The sequence below is a fragment of the Urocampus carinirostris genome, chromosome 3, assembly GCF_059441175.1.
Source record: "Urocampus carinirostris isolate Australia breed hairy pipefish chromosome 3, RoL_Ucar_1.0, whole genome shotgun sequence".
Lineage (NCBI taxonomy): Eukaryota > Metazoa > Chordata > Actinopteri > Syngnathiformes > Syngnathidae > Urocampus > Urocampus carinirostris.
This window is the reverse complement of record NC_142351.1, coordinates 35,077,838-35,097,955: the sequence shown is the minus strand read 5'-3', so window position 1 is coordinate 35,097,955 and position 20,118 is coordinate 35,077,838. Positions and strand designations below refer to the sequence as shown.

Genomic DNA, 20,118 nt, shown 5'->3' with positions numbered 1-20,118 from the left:
ATAAAAAAGAATGATGTGCTTAATGTTTTTTTTTTTACAGTGCAATCTTAAACCGCTTTGTTAAACAAATTAAGTTATTAAATGTACTGTGCTACCTCAAGAGCAGATGATTAGAACATAAAAAGTATATAAGAATCTACTGCCACCAACTGATATGGATGACTATTACAGTTCCTCGTCTGATTTTTTGGGAAAGATAAAATTGGGCAAATTCCAGCGGCACACGAGACAAGGTCTCACGGCACCCTAGTGTGCCCCGGCACATTGGTTGAAAAACACGGTTATAACTGACCAATTTCTCTTCCACATTCTTGTTCATCAATAAACTAAAAAATGAATGTGAGCAACAAGTGGAAAGGCCTGTAGCCATCCATGACTTAAACTTTTTGCCACAAGAATTAACCAGAATCAACCATTCTTCATAAACAATGAACTACAATCAAAAATCAAGTGCTATGGACAGTGGCCATAGCATTCATCAATGAGATCTTGTTGCAGAAAATAACAAAACTTGAAATAACAGCAGCAAAGCAGAAGTCACGCGCGCGCACACACACGCATACAGGCGCACACACACGCTTCTTTAAAATATTCGCCATCAGTAAATGGTTTTCTGTGCTTTGCTATGCAGTGAGCAATGTGATAGCTAGCTTCAGTGGTGGTGTTTTTAGCAGTGACAAAGGTCTTCAGGGTCTGTGTTTGTTTGCCATACCTAGACACTGCGCGTTTTAATGTCTCCGCCATGTCAGACTCATCCTTGAATTCATGTTCATGTTTCGTCTCGTAATGACGTTAAACACGTGCCATGCGAAGTACAATGCTCTCGAGGCATAATGCACAAAAAGGCACGGTCATTTTTTGCACAAAGCCTCATTCGTCTGTCGACGCTGACTGGAAAGAACGAGATGTTATCGCTCGAAGAGCCGTCATGATTCGTTCATTTATCGTGCGCCTGTGTTTCGTTGGCTGGATTAAAACACGGCTCTCTTTTCTGCGAGGCGCCGCGCAGACACACGCTCACTAACAGAGCAGAGGAGGAGAGGCGCTAACGTAAAGCCTCTAAATAACACCAGGTAAAAATGCGCATTTTTAAAATATAATCATTATTATTTTGCCGTGTGCCCGCGTGCCACTGGTTAACCCCTCGCGTGCGACTGCTGGCACGCGTGTCATAGATGGCAGACCCCTGGTGTATACTGACAATGACGCTGTCTCAATGCACACAGAACCAACATATTCTTCTGTTGACCTAAACGTTTCTGAGGAAATCCTACATTAGATCGCTGTTGCTTGAAATGCTGTCCATCAAGTCATTCAAAATTGGTTGAAAGTTTACTTATCTCATTAAGAGATTACATTCTCTGTGTGACAAGTGTGGGAATTATATAACAAATCCTAGCATATGTTGCACAATACTATCTAACAAACCACACCTAACCTGTGTAGTAATAAGAACATGGGAGAGTTTATTTTGGTTTGATTCCTATTTAGTAAATCCAATGTAAGATACACTTAATCAAACTATGTTACTTAATAATTAATAATAATTTGAGCTCATGTCTTTGTCCTACAGCTGATTTGCATGTTTGTTTTAGCTAAATAGATTGAAAACAATTGCAAAAATGAGTCCCTTATGTATTTGTGAGGTACCATTTTATCAACAATTTTAATTACAAGATATCTGCAGCTAACTAAATCATAAACAATATAAGTACTTTAAATCAAATGATTTATAATTTAAAAATGTATGACAATTAAATGAACATGAAAGTAAACAGGTGTAGCTTATGCTCATTGTGTCTTATCTTTTAGTTAATTCATCCCCTAATGTTTTTTTGTATGTTTATTTATATACATCACACTAGATTAAGCAATAAATCGAAAACAAAGAAAAACTGACTAAACTTAAAAAAGGAAAATTTTTTCTAGTAAAAACATCATTTTTTCGGAGGCAGATTATTTTGCTTAATTCTCATTTTAAGCTTGATTTTACAGCAAAACATATAATGAGCAATATTTTTCTGGTTCCCACTAAGAGCAAAAACCGGTGGTTCTCTGTAATAACAAAAATGTGAAAAGTTGGAGAGAAAAAAGTCCCACCTTGAGCTCACCCTTGGCCACTTTGACAGCCAGCTCGACAACACTGCCGGCAGCCATGCGTGACGCTGCAGACGTGTGCGCCTCATTCCAGATGGTGTCGTTGTCAACCTGCAGCACGCATCACAACAACATAACAAATCAATGGTCACGCACCGGTCTCTGTCAAGCTTTCTACACTGTTCCAAGGTTACATTCAAGCACAACAGTTGTCAAGGTTTGCATTGCTTTTATATAACGATAATAGACTATATTTTCTAGGGTTGTTAGATATCAATTATGATTAGTATTTAATGATTCAGTATAAAAGTGAGTTTTCGCCAGGGATTTAGGATCTGGAACCAGCAGTATTGTCACACGCTTGCCAGAAGCTTTCGGCGGTAAAGTGCAAAGTTCCCTGCAAGTGGCTGTAGCCGCTGCCCGTCAATGCCGAGGTACGGCTTATCTCTTAAAAGCAAGATACTTAAAAGAGACAACACCGGAGACCAGATAATGAAGGCGCTGTATCTGAGTCAGATCAGGAGGTGTCTCTTGCTACTGGTAAACGTGTATTAGTATTTATGTACTAAAAATACTATCTGTCATGTAGTGAAGCAAACCCTAAGAAAAAAACAGCCCGGAAAGAGATGGGAGCCGCCAGGCTGTACTTGCCCTGAACCATGAAAAGCAAGCTCATAGTAGAGAAAGATCGCTTTTTTTATCTAAGGAAATTAGTCTGGACAATACAAAGGTCAGTAGCTCTGATATTTACATTGCACATGCACATTTTCACACTAGTTTGTAATAGTATTAAAACAAAAAAGTTTTGTCAGTTTTGAGCTTACCCCTACACCTCCGCATGGCAGCATGACAAACATCCTTTGAGACAGAATTCCTGAGGAGTAAAAAGGTTTACGTTAGTCATCTAATAAATGTTTTCGACAAGCTATACAAGTAAGAAAATTGCAGCTAGAGAATCGATACATCGTAAAATTCTGAAACTTTTTTCCCAAGCTTTCAAACCTGCGGCTTATGCAATGCTGCTGCTAATCCATGCATTTTTTTCTAACGGCCTCCAGGGGCGCCCAAGCAGTGAAGATAGTAGTGACAGGTGGAATACATGTGTCGAGAAAGACGCAAGTTTATTGTAACTTGGCGCTTTCTGCATTGATAATAAATATTTGTGGGGGATTTCTAAATCTATCGGCAGTGTCGTGTATATTGGAAAAAGTATACACGTTTGGATTCTATGCATTGGCCCTTGTAACAAAACTATTTTCACGGACCGATCTTGAGTTCCGCCGACTTTATAGTTTTCGGGTATATTGTTTCAGACTGATGGTGGTGTTTCTCTGACGAGTATATTTTGAAACGGTATCTTAATTCCCAAGAGTTTAAGCTTGTCAATGATATGTGCCATGACCCATTTCATTGACTGGTGACATCGTACAGACAAGTATTTGTTTATTAAAAGTTCGGCGGCCCACGAGCGCACCGTCGGAATGTTAAGGGGTTAAAGAACCGTATACTATTAAATCGCTCTGCGTACCGTCTTTCTTTGTAAATATCTCATGTTTCAATGTGGGCACATTCTGCTTATAGTCAGGTGCGGCTTATGTACGTACAAAATGTTTTTTCCTTTAAAAATGTACTGGGTGTGACTTATAATCAGGTGCGCTCTATAATCCAAATTTTGCAGGTAATTACAAAAGGGGAGGTAACTAAAATACAAGATTATTAGGTATGTAAATTGATTTTTCCTTGTGTTTTTTTTTTTAACGGAATAGAATAGTCTATATCGTCATCAATAACAACATGGTGAACATTGTTTTCAATGAGACTAAACAAGGCACTCCAAGATAAACACATAATAGAGAAAAATAAGGTGAAGTGAGGTGAACAGATTTTTAGTGACCACAATGGCTAAATGTTAACATTGTAGCGTACCTGCCAGTTTGCGGTTGTCCAGTTTAAGTCTGTTGAGCGGGTTTGTGCCATAGAGTAAAACGTGGCGCTCTGTATGGACAGATTGCAGCTCTTCCAAGGTTGCCTTGCGACCTCGGATGCTCTGTGACAACACAAGGTGGGTGGTCATCGTTTTTGCTAACTGGAGTCTCTCAGGATACAAGAGTTGTCAACAAAATAGTTTTCTGTAAATGGTTTTTACAATTTTGTTTTTATTGCAGCAAAAAGTGTCAATTTTAACACAACAAAGCGCGAATGGCTACAAGTAAATGTTGTGTTTGTCCTACCTCACACTGTCTCCTAAGGCCCCTCTCTTGTAGTCGGGACCAGATGCTCTGTATTCTCCCAGCATGCTCAGGGTGGCTGCTGTTGTCTCCACAGGCACACTGGTGCTTCAGCATCAGAGAGTCATACACCAGGCCTGCATAGGCAGAAATACCTTAGATGTACTGTATACTTCAACATGATTGCTTTAGTCATCTCCACAAGATTAAAATAAAAATGTGTCAGGAATACTTAATTATGAAACGATAATTCCAAAAACATGTACAATAAATACAACATCATCTACTTACATGAATGAAAAAGTACAAAAGGTCAAATTAAGCCCCAAAATGAAAACAGGAATTTAAAATAAAAATCACTTTAAAATTGTTTATGAAATAAATGCATATGTGTTATATATGTATCCTTAACCCGGGCAGCACGGCGGCGCAGTGGTTAGCGCGTGTGCGGCATAGTTCTGAGGTCATGGGAACCTCCTGAGTGGGTTCAAATCCAGTTCCCAGCCTTACTGTGCGGAGTTTGTATGTTCTCCCCGAGCTTGCGTGGGTTTTCTCCGGGCACTCCGGTTTCCTCCCACATTCCAAAAACATGCATTTCAGGTGAATTGGCCGGTCCAAATTGTCCCTAGGTGAGACTGAGCGAGTGAGTTGTCTGTCCCCGTGTGCCCTGCGATTGGCTGGCAAGCAGTCCAAGGTCTCCCCTGCCCACTGCCCGATGATTGGTGGGATGGGCTCCAGCATCCCCGCGACCCTACTGAGGATAAGCAGCTGATGAGATGAGATATCCTTAACCCTGTAAAGCCCTTGTACTTGTATTCATTATTGATGAACTTGTTTATGTATTTATTGTTATACATATTTTTGAATTGCCCCATATTTTTTTCATTGTATATAAATACAACTTTTAAATTAATTTATTTTCTAATGATTAATGAGTAATTTATTTTTAATGTGGGCATTTTTGGTAATCCAAAAAGAAAGTCCTCATGTGCCACTTACCAGTGGTGAAGCGTGATTTGCTGATTGGCTCCTGGACAGTCAGGCTCAAAGCTTTTTCAGGTAAAGTGAGGGATGTAGAAGCTGGAGAGGACTGCGTACGGGACAAAGGTCTGTGTGCACCCAAGGCACCATTGACCGCACCGCCTCCGCTGCTACATAGCATCGGTACTGCCAAGGACTCCATTTGTCTATGCAACTGCTGAAGTTGCTTCTGCTGTTCCCACAGTAATGACTAAAAACAAAAGCATTGTTCAAAAGCGGGACCAAGGAGGAGATCTTCACGTGATGTTTAATGTCAGTAATATTAAGATACATATTTTCTATATAAAAGATTGGTTTCGAAAGCTGGCGTCAGGAACGTATGGCTTGCAAACCAGATATGGCTCTTTTCATTTGTATATATGGCTATGGTTATGCTAATCTTCTCTGCATCATTCCAACTTTGGTTTATGCAAAACAGAAGTCATACAGCAATTGCAGGGTTTTGTTCAGATTATATAGGGCAGAGTCCCAACTACGTTTTATAATCATGGTGTTACACCAACAGACCCCGTTTTTGCTGTGTTTCTTGATGAAATCCTTTTTATTGACGTCGGGAACCTTTTTGACCAAAAGAGCCATTAAAGCAAAAATATTTTTTTCTTTTGAGAGAGACCCACACGCTATATTTTAGGACTAAATACACCAAAACTGCAAATCCGGCTATCCAGACAAAAGCAAATTCTTCAGCACAATTCATTTTACTGTGTGACATGAGACGATTTAATAAAATCTATGAAATAATAATTATGTAATAGTCTGTCTCCCTTATCAAGATAAATATTACACTTAAAATTGGTCTACTGCCCACACATTGACATGTTAAAATTCAAGTTAAAATTGTGTCCTATGTGTACTGGACCAAACTCCTACACTATCAGCAATGCCACGGCTCCATTACATGAAGCACTAAATTGAAATATTATACCAGTTATGTTTTATCTCCGAGCCATATGTACTAGAAAGTGCCATAGATTACAACCACTGCCCTAGAGTAAACCATGTTCTGTAAGCTTTAATGCTAAGAAACAGCACTTAGCGCTGGATAACAATGCCATCTCGAGCACAGTCGAATGAATCTGGTCAACGATTTTTAAAGCACACTTCACCTAGCTTGTCAACACGAGAGCACACCAACCTGGTTGAGTATCAGCGCATGTTGAAGGTTTATGTGCTCTTGACTAGTGGATGATGCTAACTCCGCTTCTCTCAGGGAATCTGCTCTTAGTCGGCTCTGATAGGCTGGCTCTGATGGCGACATCCCACCGCTGTCATCCGAGTCCATGTCTTCGGAAGGAATCTGATGCAGTCTCGGCATCTCGCTGGATTTTGACATCAGCTGCAAAGATACAAAAAATATGTTAACAAAATCAATATCAAATATTACTAAGAGTTAACTAAAAGGTTTAAATGCAGAACTTGTAACCGTCGTTAATAAAAAAGAAATGTTCAAATAATTAATGCGCGGAGTCCTCAGTTGTCTAGTGATTACACATTGTATTTAGGTTTATTGTTATTAGTATTGTTATTATTACTATCATTATTATTAGTTGTCAGACATTTAAATGGTCTGTGGTACAGAAAAGGTTGGGGTCCATTGTACTAAATGACTATTGGTCACCCTACTTCAGGAATTCAAAACTACGTTGATAATTGGGACTTAAAATAAGTTGGCAGAAAATAATCCCTTGTGAGATTGGAAGAATACGAATGAAGAGAAATATTCTCTCAAAAAATATTTGTATCCAAGTATAGTAAAACAATAAACAATACATAATAATAACAAAATCATAGTATTTACAAGTAAAACTTGGTTGCTCTGTCGGAAAATAATACTGGCCTTTTTGAGCATTATTTTTATTGTCATATATATTAAAAATTGTAATAACATTTTTATTCAGTTATTTTTCTCCAATGCTCCATTCATATGCTTTGTTTTTGCCTGCAGTCAACATTGTGTTGTAATGCTTCACATTAACTGACATTGTTATGATACCTTGCCAAGGTGAGTCTGCTGTTTTAATCGCTCCAGTAATTGCGTATTCTGTTGTTGTTGGAGAAGTTGTGAGTGAAGCATCCTGGGGCTCTGTGGGAGAGGTTCTGAACGTGTTCTGCTAAGGGGCTTGTGGGCCTGTGTGCCCCCTGTTGACAGTTGGTCCAAGTGGGATGAAAACTGTAGCGGAACTGAGTCCAGTCCTGGAACTAGTTTGAGAGATGGCAAAAAATATAAAAGGAGAATAAACGGGTTTATCAAACACAGAGAACATAGGTAAACTATTATTAAAATAAATAATTATATTAAATAAACAGCATTTCACTAAACATTATTTACATTTATCAAAGTAATTTATAGTTTTCGTATACAAATTATAATTGTCTTTACTATCAATGATATTGAAGTTGAAACATTGTAAGCGACGAGAGTAGGCATGGCACCCCAGGGTAAACATGCAATATAGAGATTTTGAAGATAAAAGAGATAGGTTATAATTATTTTTGTCTTTTTGAATTATTTGAAATTACTTGGCCGAATGTAAAGCATTTACAGCAGGTAAATATCGTCTCCAAATATCGGCCTCCGCCTAAGACTAATAATCGGTATTGGCCCTCGGTTGATACTTAGTATTACACCTATTTTTTTCTGTTTCATGCAATGGTTATTTTTTTTTTTTTCAGTTTCATTTGGCAACAACAAAATGATAGATAAACCCAAAATTGTCACAAAATATGTTTTAACAGTTTTGTGCGTTTGGGGGTTGTGATAGCACTTTGGGGGTTGTGATAGCACTGGGGAAGAAGCCGTTTCTGAGCCCGTTTGTCCTAGTTTGAGGGACCTGCACAGAAGTCAGCAGGTCGAAGAGGTGGTGGCTGGGGTCGGAATAGTCTCTTATAATGTTAATAAATAAGTGTGTGAGTGTGTGTGTGAATGGGTAAGTGTGAAGCACATTGTAAAGCGCTTTGGGAGGTCTTCGTTGACTTGAAAAGCGCAATATAAATACAGACCATTTACCATTTAATGATAAGGTGGCGTGTGCAATTTGAAAACTTAAGCCTGCAATCATGACGACTTTAAGCCAAAAGGTTGCGGCAGAGTAACACATTTTTTGTGTTCATTTCTAGACACACTCGAATTAACTCTTTTAATAGTAAAATAAAAACAGAAAGGCGCAATGGAAACTAAAGCATAAGGGCTCTTTGAACTAAGTTGGCCATTGTTAACACATTTTTAACAGAGAAATGTTTAATTTTCAACTTTTTAAGGACAACTCAAACTATGCATCCCACCTTTAATATAATATTTTCAACTTATACCAAAATTGCAATGGATGTTATTGGACTTTTGTGAAAATACAATTCAATTGAAATTTGTGATATTATTATTATTGTCATTACCATTACCAATAATATAATTCTAATTTCTTTGATATTTACTATTGTATTTAGTTTTCACATAGTTTAGTTTTAGAACAACGCATATACTAAAATTGGAACAATACAGAGAATTGGAACAACTATTGTTTCTGGGGCCTACATTTAATCACGCCCACTGGTGGTCAAACTGGGCACTGCAGCTCCGGAGCACCAACCACTCTAAGTAGTGAAATGCAATCTTATATCAGCCCAGCAATGGAGGCCGTTTTGTTTGTGATAACTATATGATCTCCTTACCAGTGAGCAATGGAGCATGTACCAGACCAGAGGGCTCCAGAATAATAACAGGAAGTCGTGAGTTGAGCTGTGCAGCTTGCTCCTCTCTAGTAAGAGGCAAAAAGACTTGCTGGCCTCCACTCGTGGCCAAGGCTCCTTGACAATGCTTCAGAGGGGACAGCTCACCTTCAACCTGTACAATACAGATTGGGCAAATAGAGTACTCTGTATGCATTATTACATCCATTTTCACTTCCCCCCAGGAATAATTGAAACATAGTACGTAGTAGTAACATAGTAAAGCAACACAAATTTCCTTCCTGTAGTAGAAAACGATGCCATCAAAGTCAAGGCAAGTAGAGTTAAATTTATTTGTATAGCCCTAAGAAGAGATCCGCAAGTTCGAGAACATTCTACATTCGGGCCCCGGTCCTGTGGAATGCTCTTCCCCCTGAGATTCGATCTGCAACCTCAGTGGAACTATTTGAATCTAGGCTTAAAACACACTTCTATTCTATTGCATATGAATAACCTATATTTTATGTTGACACTATCTGTGTTTTATTTGTTATTGCAACATCCATTACAGCCCGGTCATCCTGGAGGGGGGATTACCTCATGTGCGGTCCCTTCTCAAGGTTTCTTTATTTTCCTCATGTTGAGGTTTTTGAGTTTTTCCTCGCCCTCATGTAGGTTTTAGATCAGGGGATAGAGTAATAATAGTCTGTGGTTTGCAATAATCTGTGGTCTGTGCAGCCCTTTGACACTCTTTGTGATTAAGGGCTATACAAATAAACATGACTTGATTAAACACGACATGTTTCAAGGCACTCCGCGGGACACAAAGACACCATCCCCTGATCTGAAACTGGCCTACAGACAGGGAAAAACTCAAAAACATCAGCATGAAGAAAATAAGAAACCTTGAGAATGGGCAACATAATTCAAGGATGACCAGGCTGCAATAGTTGTTGCATTGGGTAACAATACTCATAAGGTAGTCAACGTCAATAATAAACATAGGTAGTATGTAAAATTGTTCAAGAAGTCCAAGACAGCACAGACGCAGCATCCCATCTTAGCCAGAAGGTCGAAGCAGATGATGACATGCTTCAGGTCCGGGGTGCCGGTCCGCTGACTGATCCCAGTTCGTCTTTCTCCCTTATTTTGCCACCCGCCAGGCAGCTGAAAGGGATATCTATTTTCTACAGGTAAAGTGCTTACCCTGGCATTGACTGGTAGGCCCAACGTGATGGTGGGTAGAGTAGAAGGACTCTGAATGGTGAAGTTTGCCAGAGTTGCATCTCTGAGTAGCAGCTTCTGTGCCTATTAAATGCCAAATATGGTGATTAATTACTTAGTATTCTGTAAAAATCACTGCACAAGCAATAGAAATTGTAAATAAAATAAGAATCATGAAACTATGCTGTCATTGGTGATTGAGATCACCATTGCAGCAAACGTCACATTAATGTAAAAGCAGCTATGGTGCAATCTAAGAACGTCTTTGTAATTAGGCAATTTAAATGCCCTGAATCTTACAAACACAGCAGGTGTGTCACCTGTTGCCATGTTTTAAACTTTGCTGTGATTAAATCAATTATGTATGCACATCTGACACACTCCAAACTCCAAAAGGATTGTGTGCCGCTGCATTAAACATGTCATTAGCGTCAGTAACTGGTCACACCCAATAAGTCAGAGACTACTTTACTTTTAAGACTCATTATTTGCTTACTTTATTCTGCTCTGCGAAAAGAAGTCAAAATGGTATAAACAATTTTAAATTTGGGAATTTTTTTAAAAGGTCATAAAAGAATTGTTTAAAATATTACTATTAGTTTTAGAACAACTTCTTTGAAAGAATCTCAAGTACATCCATGCTTATTAACTAAGACAAAAAAGAGAGTACAGTAGTTTAAGGGACAGTGTGTATTATTTAGCGGCTCCAAGTCGTAAACAAATGTTATTCATTTAAAAATACAGAAACTATCATATGAGCATGGAATATTTTTAATACTGGTAGATTGAGAAATTACCATTTGTTTTACATCACAAGAGCCACAGTTAAAGGATGCTGACATAATCTGCCATCTTGCTGTTACAGGAAATCAAAAACCTCAAAAGGGTTGGGCAAAAAAATTATAAGTAAAATGGTGTCTCCGTAGTTTGTGTTCTTCCTTGTAGCTTTTAGCACCTTTTTTCAGTTGAACACCACCATACAGCGACCTGAAGTGGTCAGATTATAGACACTTCTTTTTACTGTAGCCTATGCAAAAATTCAATAATTAAGGGTCCAAGATTTAGTTTTGGATTTAAATCAAAGAACCGTTTTGAGTAAATTAGGGAAAAAATAATGAAATCAATATTATTCAAATGGCAAAATAGTTACAAACAGCAAGATTTTCTGATCTAATAAAAAATACATCAATTTTCTTCTATATTGCAATATGTTAATGCCCAAAATGCAGAGCAAAAACATTTTTTATTCCATTGGAATTTAATTTCACTCATTTTAGTAAAACAAGAGCAAAATGAATTGCCATCTTCTATATCAGAAATCTTTTTAATTTCCCCTTTTTTTTTTTAACCTTTTTTCATATTTTACCAGAAATATAGAAAACTGGTCAAATACAACCGTTCATATCTCAGTTATGTATTTGCTTGATAAACCACTTTCAAGTTATAGCATGATAAAGCTTCCCATGCTGCCTTTTGTCATACAAAGCCAAGATTATGTTTAAATTTGATACTTAATGCAAAACTTTGTTTGGTTTTGTTTTGATTTACACGTTGTCTAAAAGTATGAAAGTCTGATTTGCTGCCTCTTTGTATACAGGTTTTGTGATTTAGTTCACCTCGAGCGAAAGACCGCCTGCAGATGGCACTAGACCGTTTTCACTGGGAAGGCTGTCATTCGGGGAACTACAGCCAGAGACTGGAGTGCTGCTGCTGCTAGGGGATGAGTCTTCAGGGACACCGAAGACAGAAAAAGTCAGTTTTGTTTAAGAAGACAGTACAAATGTTTATTATTAAATCACCTTACCCAGTGTGTCAGGTGCTCTGTGTCTGATGGTCGGTGGGGCACTCTCCTTGCGGGTGAGCGGGCTCTGGCGGGTATTGAGATGTTTCTTGTGTTTAACCTTTAAATTGGGCTCAGAAGCTAGAAAGAAATGATGAAGGATATTGGAGTGGAGTAATTATGACAATTGTTCAGCAAAAAGTGGCACAATTGAATCGTTATCAACATTTTACCTGCCCTGCGTAGCCGTGTCCCTTCTAATCCGTTTGAGGAAGGCAATGAGGGAGGTGAGACCAAAGGTTGGGAGGAAATAATATGGTCTGGGCCCAGTTTTCTAGAGGCATACAAAACAAATCTTGATTAAAAACATTTCACATTCAAATGTGATATGTTAATTTTATATGACTGATTTTGAAATGAGTTGTAGCAAACGAGTTTTTACAACAATTTCAGACATGAACTATCCATCCATTATCCGCGCCGCTTATCCTCAGTAGGTTAGCGGGGGTGTTGAAGCCCATCCGAGGACATGAACTACTTTTTGTGAATAATGAATTAACCGATTTTTTTTTGTATTTGTATTTTGTTGGAATCTAGAGACATAAGTATGTGTTTTCTCTTAATACAGACTGGCAATTTATACTCTTGTCACAGTGAAATATGTTCAGAAGCAACTTCATGGAGCAAATGGCAAAATTAAACAGCATGTGAGCACCAGTTTGCATTTCCATCTAAGCATCATGCGAGTGCCGTAGCATTTATTATAGTTCAACCTTTAGGCATGCATAAATTAGATTTGAAATAAATATAGTGTGCAATAAATATATCAGTAGTGGGCCGTCAGGGCCTGCAAGGCCTTCTCTGCTGGACTAAGAAATATCCAAAACATGTGATGATAATATTTTTTCCATGAATCAAATAATTTCAAGTTGTCTATCAGCTTCCCATCACTGCTTTTCCTCTGGTCGTGCTGCTTCCAGAAGTGTGCTTTGATATTTAAACATTTACCCAATAATATTTTAGCCATTGCTTGTTAGGGTCAGAAATCTAGCCGGAGACATTCACAATCAGTTCTGCAGGCCCGGAGGCATAACATAAATGTTGATAATGCTGTTGGTTTAGACAATCAGAATTCAAGTTGCCAGGGCCTCCTAAATCAAATAAAAACAACGACAAGATAGGGTCGACTTTCAGCATTATCTTCGATGGTGATAGAACATACATTTTTGATGGAACTGAAACCCACAGATAATTTGTATGACATAATAATTAAATGAATGAATGAATGAAAACTTTATTTCAAACATTAGAAATCAATAAAAGGACAAAAACAATGACTTAACAACAAAAATAATGTTAACATAACATGTTAGAAAAGGGGTAGTAAGGAGACGGTTATTTTCCCTACACCTTCATTTTCCTTATTAATTACGTTTCACAAATAGCTTCTATTTTGTGTCTAAATATAACAAAACCTCACGGATTTACATATTACATAGGTCGGATATCAATAATTATAATAACAACAATATTCACATATGTTATAAACTACTCATCGTAGCACCCCTTCTTGAGGGAAGGAAATGAGGATGGACTTTGTGCAGAAATAAAAATGATTTTTGGTGATAAAAATGTGTCTATTTTCCCAAATAATCTAGCAATTTTATTATGTGACTATTAATGCTCTTATATGTGTTGCAGCTGTAGCTGCAGTAGATGTTTTATAGCTATAAAATAGTTATTGAGGGTTGGATTGATTCAGGCAAAGCACTACTGAAGGCCTAGATGTGAAATGCACGGCCCACCACTGAAATATATTACCCATATACTGTACTGTATGTAGGGTGTGCCACCTGTGTGTCATCTGTGTAGAACTCAGAGTGATGGAGCTTGTTCTTTCCAAGGCTGCTTGCTTCTGCTTCTTTAAGATAACCTCCTGGAGTTTTTGTTTGACCAGTGAACTGGCCACTGCACCTGTCAAGCAAACCCATCGTAAGGGCATCATAATACGTTACCCAAAATGATTATGAAAAAGGTTTGATAGTTGGATTTGTGTGATGATATACAAATGCATATTTAAGGATCAAATAAAAAAGATTAAATATTAGAGATTGACCAATATTACGTTTTGCAGGGCCCATAACAGATATTTTAAGCAGATATTCAGTTGGGGTGAAGAAAAAAAATTGCTGGCTTTAAATGTTTTAAAAATAAAAATCAAACACTTAGAATAATTTAAATAGCAAAAAGGCGTGTGTTAATCAAACTAGAAAACAATATTTTATGTTATTTTCTATAACATTAAATTAGAGAAATACTCTTAGATAAGAAAATAAAAGGGACTGCACTCTCAGTTTAGACAAATTCCTATTCCTATTATTCTGTATGTTTACCGTAACAGCTCTGACTGCGATCATGGTCTTTGAATGCACTACAAGTACTATTTTTCACCATCCCCTTAGCATGATACCTAGCAAAACACTAACTATGTAACTATGTATAAACTCAAATTGGTGGTAAAATAAAAATTAATTATTCAAGCGAAAATGTGTTCAATTCCATCTCCGGAGAGGTTAATATGGCAAATTAGCAGCTAGTTCATTGTTAGCCTGAGTGCTAAGTACTCCAGTGTTCACAACCGCATGTTAGTTCAGAAACTAATGACTCAGTTTTAAGGCATCTATTATATGGGATTATTTAATGTGCTTTGTGTAGTGAAAATCCCAGAAGAGTAACTTATTTTAATTTGCATTAATTCAAATTAGGACGTTTTTGCGAGTACAGGACGACATTGAATCGCTCCCCATTAACTCTGGGTATATCTCCACCAACCAATCAGAAACTTCCATGGGGGGACAGTGCTGTAGTTGGAATCAGTTTCACCGGACATTGAATAACAGTTTTAAATATATTGTAATTAAAAAGGCAAATACCGATATACCAATATATTGAATTTTGGTATCGATCGCCATGAAATATGTGAACTTAATTGCCAATTTTGAATATACTTTTTGTCCATATACTTTGCACTGAAATGTGACGCATGGTTATGTCACTTAATTCTGTGTGTTTGGTCCATGTGTGCACAAAGAGGTGACAGAAGGTGTTCAAGTCAATATTGACACAATGACTTGTACCAATAGTCAAAGCTATATTTAACTTCACAATTGTGGATCTACCAGTCCGGTTATATTTAACCAAAGGCAAACATCCTGTTGAAAAAGAGGGAAAAGCTTGAAAAAAATAACAAAACATGAGTTTCTGATTACCCTAATGTGAAAAATATGATTTCAAGACATGACCAAACTTAATATGAAAGATAACCTCATGCGATCTGATGTTTAGATGGTTTGAGTATGTGTGTAAGACTTAATGTGTGCGCTTCCACTTGTGAACTTCCAAGTTTCTGGAATACAGAAACAAAACTAGGAAAGACAGGACAGCTTCCTTCTCAGGGCCATCACTACTCTAAAGAACGCACAAAACTGCGAAAACCTTTCTTGCAACTTTTTTTCCCTTTTTTGTTGTTGCTAAATGTAACTGAAAATGTATACTATTGCAGAAAACTGTGAAAATATGTACCTTGTGAATAATATAAGGTTTTTTAAATTGCTAATGCAAAATGTTATTGCACTTTTTTATTGCACTATTACGACACACTATCCTTTTTCATTGCATTATTATTATAACTTGGGCCAGTTTTCTAAGCACTAAGTTGTAATTATTATTTGTCTATTTATCCCTATAGTCTTTTATCTTTTTCTATTCAAAGTCTTTATTTCATGTTTTAGCCTGAAGTGCCCGGTCTAATCTTGCCTACAATGTTTCACAACATTGATACCAATCACAATAAAGACAATTCAATTCATTTCAATTCAAACTTACTTTGTTGACTCTTGTCCTTGTTTTTGAGTTGCTGCAATTCTTGTTGCTTCTCTTGGTGTTCTTGTTCACGTCGCCGCTGCTCCATATTAAACTAGACAGTCGACATTTTCAATAAATTTTCAAGATGAACATTGCCCTGATTTATAAATAGATTCTGAAACCTACAGAATTATTAACATGAATACAACTCAGTTGAAAAATGTTCTCAAATAAAGAGACACTATAATAGTTAACTATTAGATGTTGCTGTATTGTGTAGAGGAACAAAAAAAAAACATGTGCTACAAAGCACAAGGAAGAATGCAAACTACTGAAACGAGCAAACCGTGCAATTTTTCTTCTCATTTCTTGTCAGGTTCTTGTCATTTCAGGTACCCAAAGCAGCAATATGGCAGAGAATCATGTGAGCTCTTTCTTTGTGTTAATCATGTTATGTGAAATTAAAAATTATCTCAACCTAAGAGTAATTAAAACATCTATGTTTATAAGGTAGTTCATGTATTTTTGCTTATTGTTTAAATAAATATTGTTTGTCTTTTAATGAAGGAGGATTTTTTTTACCACTTGGAGGCGCTAAATAATACACTTTTGGTGTATTCACAGCACCCAAATAGGGGGCCAAAACTGCCAAAATTAAAAATAAAGTAATACATGAATGCATTTTAAAATAAAAATGGACATAAAATGTTTCAGATATTAAAAACAATATAGAAAACTCAAAAACAAGAATATATAAATAGGAATATACATAAATATATTAAAATACACACACATTTAAATATAAAAAGTACATGTGGAAATAAATAAAAATAAATCGATATATAAATGTGATTAAATCTCTCAATAAAAGGCTTAAAAGTACTTATTCCATGCTGTGGACACGCTGTCAGCTCTCTCTCTCTCTCTCTCTCTCTCTCTCTCTCTCTCTCTCTCTCTCTCTCTCTCTCTCTCTATATATATATATATATATATATATATATATATATATATATATATCTCATCTCATCAGCCGTACCGCTTATCCTCATTAGGGTCGCGGGGGGGCTGGAGCCCATCCCAGCCATCTCCAGGCAGTGGGCAGGGGACACCCTGAACTGGTTGCCAGCCAATCGCAGGGCACACAGGGACAGACAACTCATTCGCTCATTCACACCTAGGGACAATTTGGACCGGCCAATTCACCTGAAATGCATGTCTTTGGAATGTGGGAGGAAACCGGAGTGCCCGGAGGAAACCCACGCAAGCACGGGGAGAACATACAAACTCCGCACAGGAAGTCTGGAGCTGGATTTGAACCCACGACAGGTTCCCATGACATGAACTGTGCCGCACAAGCGCTAACCACTGCGGCGCCGTGCTGCCCTCTCTCTATATATATTATATATATATATATATATATATATATATATATATATATATATATATATATATATATATATATATATATATATATATATATATATATTCTTATACATTATTAATTGTATTTCAATTTGTTTTTAATTTAATCTATTTCTTAATTAGATTGCAAAAAAAAAAGGATATGGCACTTTTCTTTATTTGTTTATTCTTCAATTCTGTTAGAATTTTGGTCTTCCATAAAGGGGAAGGCCACTCCAGTATTTGGTGAATTCCTGTTATCATTTTAATCAAGGTTCCAAGCATTTATTCGGTGTACCCGTATTCGCTGTTGAAGCTGCTGCTGCGAGAAGGAGGTGCGGGTCTGCGGGGAAAATGGGCTGAGAAGCAACGGTGGGTGCAGCGGAGTGAGGAGTGCCGTGTCGGAGCCGGGACGCATCCCTCGCTCGCCCACCCTGAGGTCCATGGGAAACAACGTGATGCGCGACACACAGGGATCTGTAAAGTGAGGAAGACACTTCTTAGTATACAGAGATTCATCGTTTTTCACGGTTAACAGGGACCAGAACCACCCGCAAAAAGTGAAAATCCAGTAGTTATGCACCTTTTTTGGGGGCGGCCTTAATGACAGAGAGAGAGAGAGAGAGAGAGAGAGAGAGAGAGAGAGAGAGAGAGAGAGAGAGAGAGAGAGAGAGAGAGAGAGAGAGCAATTGAAATCCGGTACGCATTTCAAAGTAATCGAGGTTTTTTTTCCTAAGGTGCACTTTCATTAAAAGGGACTTACTGAGAGAGAGCGAGACAGACAGAAACAGAGAGAAAGAGAGAGGGAAGGATTGTTTAGGCGGCATAAAGAAAGGAGAGTTACACAAATCTTTCTTAACAAGATGTAGAGGAATGCGGGACAGGTGTCCGGTCACAGTACAGTATGAATTGGCCAATCGCCATCAGAGCTCTTAAGTCAAGACTTGCTGACCGATTGGTGTGAACTTTGGCTTTTTGTGGTGCGGGAAGCATCTTTTGTTGTTTTTTTATTGTTGTTTTGTTTTGTTTGTTGTTTTTATCTCGCAAAGTAGTGAACCAAGAATAACCGAAGCATGAAGTAACGAGGGGTCTCTGTATATACACTTTATTTACACCTGAATGAAAAAATACTGTAACAATACAGTTTTATGTTTGTGCCAGAGTTACAGACTTTCCAATGAATTTAATAAATTTTTCATAAACCAAAACAAAACAACAATAGTAAAAACCAATCATTCACACTGTGTGTCAGGTGTGACCAAACTTTTGAGTTGCGGGCCACATTGGTTTAAAAAATGAGCATACTGGCTGGGCCAGAGAATAAAATGCCTGATTGATGTATATCAATTTTTTTGTATATGGTGATAGAGCAGACCTAAGAACTCTGCATGTCCTGCATGATTTTCAAGTTTCTCTGCTCCAGATGATTCTAATCATCCAGATTATTACCACGCTCCTGCCAGCTTGCTAATGAGCTGATAATTTGTATCACCTGAGTTGAACAAGAGAAACTTGTGCATGCAGGATATGCAGCCATCAAGGACCAGAGTACCCAGGTCTTTCTCATTTGCATTTAACTGCACAAGTTTTGTTTGTCTTTTTATTTTTAAAAGGAACATTTCATCCGATTGGTTTTGTAACACCCATCTCATCTCATCTCATCTCATGTAATTAGCTGCACCGCTTATCTTCAGTAGGGTCGCGGGGGTGCTGGAGCCCATCCCAGCAATCATCGGGCAGGGGACACCCTGAACTGGTTGCCAGCCAATCGCAGGGCACACAGGGACAGACAACTCGCTCGCTCATTCACACCTAGGGACAATCTGGACCGGCCAATCCACCTGAAATGCATGTCTTTTGAATGTGGGAGGAAACCGGAGTGCCCGGAGGAAACCCACGCTAGCACGGGGAGAACATACAAACTCTGCACAGGAAGTCAGGTAGCTGGAACTGAACCCACACAGGGGGTTCCCAAGACCTTAGAACTGTAAAATGTAATATCTTGATGGATAAAATTGTTTAAAAAAAAGCAAGAATACAGCATTTTTCCAGCTATTTGAATGTTGGCCATAACCCCAATGAAAAATGTAGTTAATATCGGTGTACACAAAGGGACGCAGGTTTAGAAATCCAAACAAATGCAATTGAATTGCCTCATACTGCTACTTCTGTTTTAAACAAAATAACATCCGGATTGGCGTTTCCTCAAATGTTCTCTGGTTGATTAAAGGTAGTCAGCATACACAGCTACAGTGGGTGGTTTGGAGTAATGCATGGCTTTGGTGATACCCAGTGGACATATTTAAAATTGCGGGTAATTTTTTATTTCATGTAATCTTTTGTTATCCTTCTCTCAGCACCATCTTATGATCCAGCCCGTGTGCTGTAGGTTGCGGACCCCTGCTGTATCTCTAACATCATATTTGCTGAGCCCATTTCAGGCCTTTAATTTAGTCATCACATTCACACATACATAACTGCTGACTTTAAATACAATAACAAAACTACTGCCAATTAATCAAGTCTATAACAATTCAATGTTATTCCCAAAGCTATCTGAAAAAAACAATACATCTCCAAGATCCATTCAATAGTTCCTGAAAATCACAGCTCAAGTTCTCCAACATTGCTGCCAGAACAAAGTCAACAAGTCACATCGGCCCTCCTAAGTTTAGAATATGAAAAGAACTGGCTCCGCACTGGACTGTAATTTAAAGTGTATGCAGACTTGTCAGTGCAAAGTCTCATTGGTGTCATTTTCAAACACTTTTTCACTCTAAGCTGTCTAGCTCTGACGTAGATTCTCACATTTTTCCATGT

General features: G+C 37.8%; 1 protein-coding gene across 2 annotated transcripts in view; it reads right to left on the bottom strand.

Moving 5' to 3' along the window:
• The window catches only part of hdac7a (histone deacetylase 7a), a 63,244-nt gene that overhangs the window by 13,554 nt on the left and 29,572 nt on the right, over window positions 1-20,118 (bottom strand). For both annotated transcript variants that reach the window (XM_088331610.1, XM_088331611.1), the window contains exons 3-17: window positions 17,597-17,775; window positions 15,919-16,009; window positions 13,887-14,007; window positions 12,267-12,367; window positions 12,058-12,174; window positions 11,870-11,979; window positions 10,236-10,337; window positions 9,033-9,204; window positions 7,360-7,565; window positions 6,502-6,702; window positions 5,325-5,556; window positions 4,329-4,462; window positions 4,024-4,144; window positions 2,922-2,971; window positions 2,101-2,208 (exon numbers count right to left, since the gene is read on the bottom strand). In XM_088331610.1, coding sequence (XP_088187736.1) covers window positions 2,101-2,208; window positions 2,922-2,971; window positions 4,024-4,144; window positions 4,329-4,462; window positions 5,325-5,556; window positions 6,502-6,702; window positions 7,360-7,565; window positions 9,033-9,204; window positions 10,236-10,337; window positions 11,870-11,979; window positions 12,058-12,174; window positions 12,267-12,367; window positions 13,887-14,007; window positions 15,919-16,009; window positions 17,597-17,743 — 2,013 coding nt within the window. In that variant the 5' untranslated portion in view covers window positions 17,744-17,775. The remainder of the gene's footprint in view (window positions 1-2,100; window positions 2,209-2,921; window positions 2,972-4,023; window positions 4,145-4,328; window positions 4,463-5,324; window positions 5,557-6,501; window positions 6,703-7,359; window positions 7,566-9,032; window positions 9,205-10,235; window positions 10,338-11,869; window positions 11,980-12,057; window positions 12,175-12,266; window positions 12,368-13,886; window positions 14,008-15,918; window positions 16,010-17,596; window positions 17,776-20,118) is intronic.